Source organism: Bombus impatiens, unplaced genomic scaffold (assembly GCF_000188095.3).
Source record: "Bombus impatiens unplaced genomic scaffold, BIMP_2.2 scf_0142, whole genome shotgun sequence".
NCBI lineage: Eukaryota > Metazoa > Arthropoda > Insecta > Hymenoptera > Apidae > Bombus > Bombus impatiens.
Window position 1 is genome coordinate 44351 of NT_176561.1, and position 14393 is coordinate 58743.

The window sequence follows — 14393 nt, forward strand, 5'->3', positions numbered from 1 at the left end:
AAGAAAGAAGGCTTGCTTATCTTTGGGAAGGTGGTTAGGCGTGATTCTGCAGATCATTTGCAGAGTTAACCAAGCCTGCGACATGATTTACTGGGCATAAAAGCTGCATCCATAATGCATATCTGCCCTTCGGTGGACATAATTGTATATGATATTACCCGAGGGAGCACGGTTCTTCCCGGTAACAAGGCATACCATCAACTCAAAAAGAACCCTCATAAAGCATCCTCTCCACGTGGCGTCGCTTGCACATACTAGTTCGCGCCGCAAGATCGAGCCTCTATTCGCGTTTTCTTGAGCTGCGTTATTATCTGGCTACCGCAAACTCAGCTTTTCCCGAAGTTAACCACGGAAAATACAGCCTTTTCATGCCCAATTACAGAGCTAGTTTCTCTTTATGTGCTCCTGGTCGTGGAATTTTTTTCACCAGTGTTTAGCAAGCTGAAAAGTCTCAAAATGAATCTCAGGATATTTTAAAGGATTTAAGTTATATGTGAAATAATAGGTAGGTTAATTTTATATTTATTTCAAGTTTTATTAGATTAGAATTTTTTATACAAGATGTTTCAAAAGTAGGCTTTTTTTATTTCTTTTGGTTATGGTATTCATCGAAAAGGATAAAGAAATGTTTAATTAATATACACAGAACATAAAATCGATCAACGAAATAGTAGTTTTTACATTTATAGAAGTTAATAAGTTGATATTTATGGATTATACAATATGGATTGATATACTTGAAGTAAACTACCGTCTAAAAGCATGTAATTTAATTATAAAATTTTTACAGATCGAGATAATTATTCTAAATTTTGTATCTATTTTATACGAGTCCTTTTCAATAATTTTTTATTAGCTTAGGTTCCTTTTGTAATTCTTTTAAATAGGTTTCACAAATGTTTACATTTTTATTTTAAATGAACGTAAGAATTGACAAAAAATAAAAAAGAAAGAGGGAAAGGAAGAGTTCCAGAAATTTGCAAAAAATAAATATCTTTAATCTCATCGAGAATGCCAATTTAATTTGATACTTCAATTGACAACGATTTGACAAAGCAACATCCTTCAGAATATCATTCATTGTTCCTCTTCTAGAGTTTAAGAAATATTCGTTCAGGGACGCTTTTCTTCGAGGGAAAAGTCGAATTACTTTCTGGCAGATACAATACCCGCTGCTTGTTCGCATCCCATAACAGGAGGGTCGTTTTTATTAATGCATGCGAGAGGGGCCACGTAAGCGGCTTACCTCGTGCAATTAAAATGTTTCTTTAAATACTCAGCTTGTCGACTTTATTGTAGATGACTGAAAGTTGTGTTTAAATCCTTGCTTGTTATACTGGCTTCCGATACATTCTTCGCCTCTGCACGAGGGCCATAGGTAAAAACATCATGTTTTTCCTCTCTTCTCTTTTCCAATATAGTTTGTGATTCAAAGTTCGTAACATTCGCTTGCATAATGTTTTTTATAATATTAAATGAAACGATTATATTTAAACATGTTTTGCATTTATTATGACACATTTTGTCATATGGTAGAATTATTTATGAGAATTAATGCAACGCGACGATTTAAATTATAATGAGTTAAGTTAACATATGGCGTAACATTGCTATTACTATTGTCATCACTTTAATTGTTTCATTATGCAAACATTTAAGATTGGAAGACTGACGTTAAATCATTTCGGCAGTGTATTGGACAAAATTACTTCAAAATTCCTGTATCACGCAAGAATCGAAGTCACCTTTATCGATCACATTGTGGGTGGATTCTATTTTGTGTATTATTCATACGATATCAACAATTGATAATTTAACGATACCAGTTAACAGTTAAGAAAAATGTAGTATTTATCAAATAGATGATTAATCTGTATTTTTTTTTTATTGTTGGAAAAGAAGCAAGTGGAATTTCGTGAAGTATCTCTATCGATTATAGTCGATCACAAACGGGCAATATCAATAATAGGCATCGTTGAAGAAACACCGTCTGCGGCTAATGTTCCGGCAAATTGGCTTCGCGAACGAAGACACCGTTGCCTCTCGGGAGGAATCTACAAGTACGACTGGCTTTTCTCGCGCTGACTTCTCCCGTAACTACCTCACGTCCCGACAATACATGCTCATGTGCCATTATAAAGGGTCATCTAGACTCTGAAACCGGGAGTATTTGTAAAGGTTTGTTTCGTTCAGGAACATGGAGTGTCCTGCAGAACGTGTAACAAACTATTATATATATAAAAAGGAAACGTTTAGTTAGTCTTCTGGAATTGACGGTTAATTAGGATTTATATTAACATTAGGTATGTGTATTATGCAAATTTTATATAATTACTATCGAAATTTTTTTTTTGTTTTTAATGGCTATCATTGTTATAGTTGGGTATAAAATTCTGAATATTAAATGCTATATTTTATATTTAATTTATTTTATTATTATAAAATGTATGTGATATTTTTGAAAGCCAGAAACATTAATTCTTCTGAAACCGTATTTAATTAAAATAGAATTAAAATGATTTATATGTGTCGGATTAATGTCAAAATTCAAGTACCTTCATTTGCATTATACAAACTATGAATAATAGTTAAATTTACAAGCATAGAGTCAATTAAACTCGAGAACTTAATTTCGAATAAAGCGATTAATCTTATTTTTTTATTATTTTTTATTATCTTAATTACTTACGGAAGAAGTCTTAAAAAAACATATTTTATACTCTCCTGTAAATAAACATTTTAGAAGAAAATTACAATTTTCAAATTTCGTATTTGAAAAAATATATAATATGACTGTTGCATAAACTTCTTTTCTGAACGTTAAAGATAACTTTCCTCTGTATGTAAGTAGTACATACGATCGCGTATATTTTATGAAAAGACGATTGAGTTCTTCATATTTCTTTTGCCGATACGCTTACGAAAATAGTATCGTGAGTACCATATGTGGTCGAAATCTGAAATTTTGCTGACGATCGTCCAGGGACTACAAGCTGTATCTGTTAAGGGTTTCTGCTCATTGGAGCGTCCTCGTGTAAGCGGGAGTGCTCCCCGAGGATTTCACAGCCAGGATACATCCAACGACCAAAATTACACCGTGCATTCTACTATACACCAGTTTCTCCAGTAATCGAAAGAGATTTGTTTTTTTCTGGTCAGCTTAATGTATCTTTGTATTTGTTATATTTACGTGACTGCTTCGTACTTTTTGTTTTCTGTTTTATAATTTGATTTAACTTTGCTGTGTATTATATAAAATCTTATCATTAATTATATATCTATATTGATATTTTTATATAAAGAAGATTTCCGAAATTAAAAGTAGCAAAGATATAATAGAGTTAAAAATAAACTTTTCTTTCATTGCTCAATACCATGCAAATGTTCTATTTTGTTTCTTTTACGCTTTTTTATTATATGCAAAACAGTTAAAAATTGTTGTGCACTTCAAAATTTTGGAGTTTTAATGTTAACTTATCTCCTCATTTCTCACAATTTATATGTTAGGAACAAAAAACAAATCAATGAAATAAAATACTATTTATGAATAAATAGAGCATAATCAACATACACCAGTGATCAGAACTTTTATTGTTATTCGGATTACACATAGTGTTTCCATATGCTGCCGCTTACACTTGTTATGTACTTTATCAACAATACGTTTCGTACCATCTACACGGCATCCTTTACAGCAGTGTTGCGCATACACCGGTATTCTACGAGATAAAAAGCAGAGGAAATTACTTTCATCGAATACCGTACCTCATGATACGACATAATAACACAGATTCTCCCCATTGACTGTAATGTTTCATGTATAGGTAATACATTTCCTTTATATGTAGATTCGTAGCTGAAGACCACATGAGATAAACGATAAACAATAAAAGACGAAAACAACCAGTTGAATCTGAAGATAAAAACACATGATATATAGTCGAATTTTGATAATTTGAGTCTCAAGGAGAGGAGGGAAGAACTAAAATCTTCTCAGAAGTAATTAAAGGGGTGAATTAAAAACGGGGTGATTAGAATTTTAATTCTTAAATAGTATGGTTTTATAAAGTTTAGGTTATTTCACTTTATTTTGTATTTCATATTCTCTACGAAACTAGTAAATAAACTAGTAGTGAAACTAGTAATAAAGTGAAATTAAATGAAAAATTCCAAAGTTAAGTAACCTAATCCTAAATTGTTATGGTCCCAAATGGTTTAAGTATACCAGTTATGAGCTAATATTGACATGAAACGCAAATAATGTAACTTATCATGTTTTATCCCTATGGTCTTCAATTCCAAAAGTGTCGATGAAGAGAATCTGTTAATATCTTCACGTTAATTTTCAGGAACATCCGCTCCATACATATTTTCACTATCTTTTTTATCGGACAAGCGATCGCAACGACTAACCATTCGCTCGAGAGGCTAATAACCGTAAGGAGTACCTATATTGCACAGCATATCGACTCGCGCAGAGAAGCCAATTTCAAGCTGCATTAGCTCCTCGGTGCACTAAGTAGAGTAATTATTACAATGTAAAGGAATCCTCGAATGCATGTTTGTGCATGCACGTCTTAGTGAATCGTACTTAACCCTGGAATTCATACCAATGATCGTGAAATCGAAATATGTTTCGTTGCAGAAATGCTTCAGTTCCGTAGTATGAATAAGTTAAGTAGGCATTAATTAATTTCATATTGCCACATGAATAAAATAATGTGCGTGAAATATACAATAGCACGCACAGGTTGTGTATATATATATTATTTATTCAATAATGATTATACATATATACAATGACAAGTGTATAAATATAGAAATGTTACTCGTAAATTCAACTATATATTATTATATAATTCAGTTATAAATTGTATTACGAAAGAATTTATTTCTACGATACAAAATTTCTTATACTTTCAAACGCTGTACCTAAATAAAGAACAATGTTTCAACTTTTATTTCGAATAACTAATTATAAAATAAATTAAGGTAAATTTAATATAAGATTCTTTCTTCTAATATTAAATTTACCTTAATTTATTTTATAATTAATTACATTTCTATATTTATACACTTGTCATTGTATATATGTATAATCATTATTGAATTAATATTGGGCAGATTGATTAGACAAAAGCTAAAAATGCTGGAATATCTTTATAACAGATAATGATAAAAGTTGTCAAAGATAGTTTTTGATATGAACTCCATTTTTTTCTCTGTAATTTCTCTGTAATTAGTTAACGTCAAAGAATAATTTATTTTAATTCCAGGGAGAAGTATAATTGACTATTGATCGTCCTTTCCACAATCAAGTTTCTGTCATCGTATTTGAAGTTCGTGACTAACTGCATTTTTCCTGCCATTTACACACGTACGTACATTTCGATTGTTCGTAAAATTACAAAGTTTTGTAATACAAACAATTCTCTATTTGCACGAAACTTGATGATTATACGCATTCATATAGTTCACCATAAGAATCGAAAATAAATATCTCTAGATACGTACAAGTTTTGAGCGAAGTTCTTTATGTATATGTATCTATATCGTGGAAATTAGTTATACGAATATTTATAATAGTGTTTTTTGTGCGAGCGTAATTGATCTACAAAATTAATTATGAGCGTAAGAACGAGGACGACGATCAAATTTTTTTTGTGTTTTTTTCGTGTCTTCGTGCATTTCGTGAGTTTGCTCAATAATAAAAAATACGTAACATTTTTATCCACACTACTCGATTAAGACTAGTTTTGCTACGTCTCCGCGATGAAAATTGAATGAGATTCGCCTGGTGAAAGATTGCGTCAATGGAAAAATCGAGAGGTTAGAAAGTGAAATGATTATTTAAAATAAGAATCTCCATCGTCTAACTTTCTGGGCCTTCTTGCGCAATAATTTATCAATTAATAAATATAATGAATTGTATCGATCAATTCTTACTTTTATTAATTTTAACTTTACCATCGAAAAATTTTGAAATTAATTATAATTATTACTGGATATAGTTTCATTTGTAAGTTAGAAATTTCATTTAACGCTTATAAAAGCCAACGTACTTTAAATGAAAAATTTTCAAGTATATTGTTATAGAAAGATCCTGGATATTTGACATTTATTTTTCAACTTAAAATTTATAAATTCCCAATTTTCTCATTGTACACTTACAAAAAGACAAAAAGGCAAAAGAGAGCCATCAGATCAACGCGCTTTAAACTAATTGGAATTCACCGGATCCGAAGCTGAATGCCGACGGAGACCCCTAATTTACAGTGTCTTTTTGAATTACTCTCTACCTCATTCCCTCTCTTTCCCTCATCTACTCGTCCGTTCTCTCTTTTCCTCTTCTTTTTCTTTCCATCCTTTCTCTCTCCCTCTCTCCCTCTCTCTCTTTAACCTCCAACCCTCACACTACTTCTCTTCATCCTCTTTCAGCTGCTACTGCATCTCGTGTCGATTAATTAGTGGGCGCAGACGGGCTATGAATCTGGCCGTAAAATATTCCTCGTGGATGGCAAGCGGAACAATCCGCACTCGTTCTCTCGTTCGGCTCACTTCCTGCAATCATCATTGTTGAAAATTAACAAAATTCCGCTCCGCGTGCAAAGCCAAATCAAAGGAAACAAACAAAATCGAAAAACCGTTTCATTTATTCATTTAGATTGAATGGGTAATGAACCGGGCGAATGGTCTCCGGCGAAATTGAAAAGTTAGTCGAGCAAGTTGGGCGCGATTAAAGGTGAACTCTTTCGATCGGTTCCGTCATATCGATTGGTATCTTTCTCTTTCTCCTATTTTTTTCTATGAAAAATTTAATATAAGAGCGATGTAGTTTTAGAAATAAGGAATAATTATGTTTTGTGGCAGATTAGAATCATAGTACATATTGTGAATCAGAGATAGTATTAGATTGTGGTAAGTCGATTGTTGTTTTTTAGAACTTGATCATCGCTAAGAAATTGAGTATTTTTAATGGGAAAAGTATCACGATGGATGTGCATATACAGGTTGAATCTAGTAACTGGCTCGAACTATAACTCTGTTCCTATTGCAGATGGAATAAAATTGTAGAGGCAAGTTTTGCATCGTTTGTCAAGTTCTATCATCATGCAGTGCGATTTTTTTCAGAAGTGTCTCGGCGTAGTTATAAGGTACAATTGCACTTTTTTTTAAAGGGAACTCTATGATTTTATTTGCATTAATTGATCCTTCGTGAATCATTGCGGACAAAAAAATAATAGGATAAATTTATAAAAAACTGTTTTGTCTGCAACAAATGCTCAGACGTTCCACCATTGCATTCTGAACATTTCCTCGCTCATTTCTCTATCTTTTCCATTGCATTGTATGGAATTTTTTATTACATTTCATGGAACATTATTGAATAATTGTAAATACGGTAAATTATATCCTGTAGGGATTCGATATAATGGACAAAAGCTTTCTCTTCAAGAAGTCTACGTTAGTCAAAGCATTTTCGTTTGTTATCGATGATCTCATGTTGGCATTCATATATAAGGTACATCGATTATCTCGTTATTTTCAGCTTACGGTCGTTTTCAATGTCGTGATTCCTGCTCCAGCCGAAGTATTATATGCTTTCATATAAGTAAACGTATGCAACACACATATACATAATATTCTAAACATATTTTTCATTGATTATTTGTGTATCTTTATCTCTGTGTTTTCTCTATGTTTACATGTTAGTATTAATGTTTGAAGAGAACAACTGCAAGAGAAAGGAAAAAAATATAATGTATACACAAAAATATTGTTGTTATTTCTATACTCAATGGTAAGATCAGAATAGTTATTATTTTATTGACTGGATAAATCTATCACACCGTTCTGAGCCAAAAAAACTTTTATTGCATGCGCTTATAAAAACTGGGGATAAAAACAAAAAGGCATCTTAAGCCTATCGATTAAATCTATCGATTGTAACTAGTTACTATTTCTTATAACTAACGCATCTACATATGGATGGCGAGCACGAACTCACGTTGTCATTTTCAACAAATATATACAATTATATTATGTGCATGCTAAATTATATAATATTAAATTATATAAATTATATAGATAATAGTAAAAATATATAAGGAATCAAACCAGATAATTCCATTTATATTATATTATATTTATATTATATTAAAGAAAATTAATTGCAACGAACTCTATAATTTAAACAGAGTTGTAGACTGTATTTAGACATTTTTTTTAGAAACAAGGAAGGAATTCGTTTCTAACGGAAGCAAAGTTAAACTTGATTGCATCGTGCCATACTTGAACTCGAGAAGCGAAAGTGCGCAAGCGTCGTCGGAAATCACGCCTCCTCGTCGAGAGAGGAGTTCACCCTCAACCCCTTTTCCTGTTATTACCAACTCCAAGATCCACCCCCGCGTCTGATATCGAGGCAACCCTCCGTTCTCAGTTAACACTCTGGTCGCAACTAATTACTCTAATTAATTGAAACTCCCGAGCTTCCTTTGCACCACTCGTGCCACGCTAATTACTAATTGCTAATAACAGAGGAGAAGCTAGTCCAAAATACCGAGCAGATTAAACGTTTACCAAAGCGATGTTTATCATTTATATTATTTAGCTGTCGAATGGTAATTATTTTATAGAATTGTCTCTAAACGACGATATTTGGATATAATTTCTATTGCTTAGTTGTCGAATGGTAATTATTTTGGAAGATTTTCTCTAAGTGGCAAGCGATCACGTTAGAAATGTTAGGCAGCAATTTCGTTACTGCTTGGTTTCTGGAGTTGATTGGAAATAATCATAATGATGCATTGGAATTTTTGAAAATACGGCGAGGATATTTTCATGGATTTTAGTAGGAATTATTTTCGGGTTAAATAGTTGATAATTGATGCTATATGTAATTTGTATTTGTATATTATATATTTTACTATCGACTGCTGAAATTAAATAAATGAATTTATATATTTTTCCTTTCCTAGATAAATTCTGTTAACACGATTCCCACATACATTTTTACTTACAACATTATTACTTATAAATTATAAAGATTATACTACAAACAGAACATTTTGTAAGCAAAAAGAAACAATATCTATTTGGTATTATGTGACTATACATATATTACATACCTTTTATTACATTGAGATGCCGGTAAAAGCTATTCCCTTGCCAGGTGTCGGGACTTCTTGCAGGTTGAAGTTCTGGTTTAACGTCACGCATAGCTGCTGTCTCCTCTGCTACCTTTTCAGCTTCTCGTTCCTAAGACAGAATCAATCGGAATATCGATTTTAGTTTTTCGAAATCTTTTCACATTAATAAGTAGCAAAGTATTCATTTTAGTAAATGTTTTTTACAAATACGAAAAACGTATTACATTTAGGGCGCTCAGTAAACCTATTACAAAGCATTGTTTCCGTTATTTTTAATATGGTGAAATGCTTAAGGAATGAATTGTTTTGTTCGAAAAAACATCCTATGATGCGAAACATTTTGTTCGTGGTCAAATTTTTCGAGATTTAGAATAATCTCAATATTTCCGTAATTTGTAAAGATGAAATCTTCTATTTCTTTTATATATCCTTATCTTATCATTCCTTGTCTTTTGTACACAAAGTTATACAAAATTCTATGTAATTAAAGTATTTCTCAAATTATTACTATATTATTACGAATACATACGACAAAAGGACGTTTATTTTTCAATCGTTCAGAAGGGTTAACCACTAGAAGCATAGTAATCGGATTTAAAAATCGAAGAATGATGTTAAACTTCAGCCATAAACACGTGTCTAGAGGTGACGTTCACTTTTTCCCGTTAATGACAAATGACTGAATGGAATAAGGACAGCTAACGTGAACATGACCATCCAATCATCATGAACGACCACTCAGTTATGCAACGATGGCCACAATCCTGTTGATGTGTTGTGACCAACGTTGGTTTACTCGACGATCTATAATCTAAAACGCAGCTACCTGTACAAGCGGGACGTGGTACTTTATTTAATGTTTCCGCCGATAGCAATCGTCAAATTACTTAAATTAATTTAATCCCTCGACACGGCGCCGATCAATTCGCGTGAATTATTCCTGGTTCCGGAAGTTGTCGTCCCTTTTTACTATATGCCACCATTTTCGCGTTTTGGAAATATTTGGATATAAAGTAGAAATTAGTGTCAGTGTGCTATTTTTTGTATTTTTCATTATTATCATTTGCAATTCAATTATCCTAATGTAAGTTATAGTCTATGCATAGTTTTTTGCGTAATTTAAGTCCATTTAAAAATTATTTCAGGGAACACTTCAGTAGCTGCTATAGTACATTTATTTTATGTTTGTCATACGACAAATGAAATAATAATTCGATTTTATTTACTCATATTTTCAAACAATAATAATTAATTGTAACTAATGATTCGTTTGACATTATTTATTTATATTTTGAAACAATAAATGAAATAGTAATTTACGTTAGTAAAAGACACAAGATTCTTTAAAAATACAACCTCGCGTGTCGAATGCCTAGTATTCATAGTTTTCGCGTGCTTCGTGTCACGAAATGAACGGAGATCATGGTATACGCTGATTTTTAAATAATGTCTGTCACGCGGCTGTTTCATAGAACTGATTTAATCACTGAATCATATCAGAAAAATCGATGACACATAATGTGTTGCAAGCAAACCTGCTGTATAATTTCAGAGCATCGACTTCTCTGACTAACATCAGATACTAATCGTACATTTTACTTAAATAAGACACTCGATTGGGAAATGAGTTTTTATGCCCAGTTCTAATTTAGTAAATTGAAAATATAACATAGTGGCCGTTCTATTGTTCCAATGTTAATTATTGCTTGGTAATATCAAATATTGGTGTATTAAATGTAGATAATTGTACATGTATATGAAAAATTATTATTAATTAATATATTTTATATCTTATTATAAAATTGATTATACAAAGAAACTTTAAAAGAGATACAATCTGAAAAATATTTATCAAGTAATAAAATAAAGATAGAAGTCGATTATTAGATGCACGAACGTATAGTAGAAATGAACAATCATAATTTTAATTGCACTTAATATTTATTATATTCTTGCACGCTCGAATCTTTATTGTAGCTATCATAAAAACAATGAAATATTGATTTATCTTTACAATACAATACTGTACTAAATGAAGATCGTAAAATTGCAGGAGAAATAACAAAATTTATGACGGTTGATATTAAAAGCCTTAAATGAACGAACTCGTATATCGAGGAAAATGTATAATCAATTAATTTTAATCAGTTAATATTTCACATTTGTTAGCACCATTTCTCTTTTATGAAACAAAAGGTTAATAATAACGCTTCGTTATAATGTAGGAAGATTGGAAACATTATCGGAGAATATAATAAAATGTTTAATTTCAACTACTTAATATTTATTAATGTTGTATTTTTAAATTCCTATTTTTATCTTATAAAAACATGTGCCTATTTCAATTATATTTTACGTATTATCCTACATGCCGTTTATCACACAGAAAATAAATGAAGAATAACATTTTTACTGGAAAATAAATTATTTTTTATTTCCTATATTCATTTTCTCTTGCATTATTTCTTTGAAAACTTTAAAGAAAGCTAATTTAAATAATAGTACTATGCAAATAAGGGTGATCATTTTTCTATCATAGATTCTTATAATATGATTTTTACAAAGATGACCCATTGAACGTTAAAAGAGGCTTCTTAATTAAAATTTTTAATTCCATTTTGTCGTTCATTGGTCGTTATTCGATATTATAATAGATCAGGACGAGTAAGGCGCCGATAAAATTTTCATGGTGTTTGGGATTTCAAGTAATTACGTTTTGTGTACACAGGAGCTTGACGAGACGCGCTAGGGGCATAAGAGGGTCGATTTATCTATTGTGAAATAATTCAACGAGTCGAAACATTAGAAAGGGTAGATTTTAATCGATAGACTTTGCTCCAAAACATACTTTTGTGACTTCTTTTCATTTATTATTGTATTTATACATTATTTGTTATTTAATTTCTTTTCCCAATTTTTATAATGTTTAGCCTGTATCTCATGAAAATTGAGGTAATCCTTAAATAAACTGACAAAATAGCTACATTCAAAATTTAGCCGAAAATCCGAAGTTACAGTTGTAAGATATTTATTGCAAGTTAGCTGTTTATGTTAGTTTGCTAGATGAGATACACGTTAACCAAAATTCCTGTAGCGTCATAGAGGAATCAATAAATCTATCATCATCGTCGTTTATTACTGCGATGAGGTCGCTGCTCGGCTATTTTCAATATTACTTCGAGAAATTTCTATTTGCTAGAAAATTCCTCGCAATACTATAGAGGTTCCGTGGAGCGTGCATTAATGGCAACATGAAGGTTGTTAACAGACAGCGGTGACCAATCTCTCGCGGATCACAAAGTAAATGTAATCGGCGTGGCTTCCGTGGCGGCGTTACGTGACAACATAATCGTTCTACGGCCGGGTTGAATATTTCATTAGAGGCTGATGGAGGCATCACGCTTTGCAATCGGTTTTGCCTGTTCGATATCTAGAATCGTGCATCTCTGCGATTGCTGTGACGCGCTCCACGTTATATTTTGAGCCACGATTCTCACGATGCCATGCGGATTGCGAAATTCACATGTTCCGCGCGATTCTAGTTCTAATCTCCACTGGTAATTTGTACCGTTTAACTGTCTGGGGCGCAAAATTTTAAGACAAAAAAGAAGAAACACCATAGTCACACAGAAAATTTATTTATAACTACTATCGTTCTGGACGTGTTGTGGACACGTATTGACCAAATCAGTAAGTAAGTAAGTACATGCGTTTACCTGTACGTCCATCAAACATGCATTAGTTATATCTATGGCAAGATGAAGTCGATGGTGTTACTGTGTTTCGATCTTATAATTTGAGGAGGGATGAGAAACATTCCACTTTGAATGTATAAGTACCTATCAAAGCAGCAGGACCCTTTATTCCACTATGCATCAAAGAGTTAATTAGATCGCGGATTTTTATGTATTTATAGAGAATTTGAAAATTGCACAAAGTGTACATATGTAGGCAATACGAAAAGTTATCTAAACTACCAAAAGTATAATGCTTACAATATTTGGTAGATAATCTTTCGCGGTATTTTACAAGGAAAGCTAGTTTGCGCCAAAACTTTTGTTTACCATCGTATCTATGTACAAATTTCATAATTTCGGTATTCAAGTGTTAAGGATACTTGTTTCTTTGCAAATATCTATCGCACAAAACACATTTTATCCAATAATTAAACTATGGGTGTTTATACAAATTCATATTTTTATCAATTCATGTACAAAGATTGGATTTAAAGAGAAATTTCTTCTACTCTGTAAACGTTATATATAATTGGTACTGTGAATATTTTTTCTATTTTCGAATAATATGGGTATTTTATAAATTTTCGTGTATTTAAATTTCCTATAACTGCAAAAAAACATCGGCAGTCTAAAAATAGTAGTACACGCGTAAATTCGCATAATTGTAACGGAACAGAGCTTGCTAGCGTGATTGGCGAGAAGTATGGTTTGGGAATGCGTATGGCAACGAACAGGTGTTCGATGGAGTAAGGTACCCCATGTATCCTTACAATTGGCACATATGTTGTTTATAACATCCGTGCAACCTCGTTGCATGCGCGAGCAAATCTGAGCGATGAACTGGCTTTTCGTAACCGATCGATTCGTTACGATAATTTGCGGATTTCAACGCCGTATGCTCCATAATCAATAGAAATGATCAACCTCAGTATCATCCTTTTTATTAACTTTAAAACTAATTAAAAGAAATATTAGAAAATGTAGAAAATTATTAGATGTAGAAATATAAAAGGTATAGGAAATTATTTGTGGTATTTACTATAAAATAGTAGACGTAATAGCGTGATACTTTGTTATATTCTTTTGGGATGCTTTTCACGTACAAGCAAAAGATAAATAACTGCGTTTTATCATCGTAGGAGTTGCGCATTGAAGACGCAACGAATGACATAGTGTTTCGTTTTTTTTCTCCAACTTCCCTGCACGTTCTCACATAACCCCTTGGGTAAATTGTCCGAATGATAGATCTCGGACAAGAAACAAAGGGTGAGGTTAGAAAAAGTAGAGACGATTGCGAAAATTCAAGGTGTACGAACCAAGCTACGTATCTTAGCAGATTACCTTGTTATTATATCGCTTGTACGTGATAAGCATAGATGCTATCGGTACTTTTACAGGCATTGGAGAGTTCCAAAAAATTTGAGGACGATTCGTGAGAGAAAAATAGGATAAAACCGAAAAGTAAATAATACGGTATCCATAGATGAAGATAAAGAAGTATGATAAA

The 14393-nt window shown here is 32.1% G+C and overlaps 1 protein-coding gene across 2 annotated transcripts in view; it reads right to left on the reverse strand.

Annotated features, from left to right (window-relative positions):
* Positions 1–6338: 6338 nt before the first annotated feature.
* Positions 6339–14393, reverse strand: part of LOC117151314 (SKI family transcriptional corepressor 2) — a 28810-nt gene continuing 20755 nt past the window's right edge. For both annotated transcript variants that reach the window (XM_033319235.1, XM_033319234.1), the window contains exons 6-7: positions 9129–9258; positions 6339–6561 (exon numbers count right to left, since the gene is read on the reverse strand). In XM_033319235.1, the coding sequence (XP_033175126.1) occupies positions 6461–6561; positions 9129–9258 (231 nt within the window). In that variant the 3' untranslated portion in view covers positions 6339–6460. The remainder of the gene's footprint in view (positions 6562–9128; positions 9259–14393) is intronic.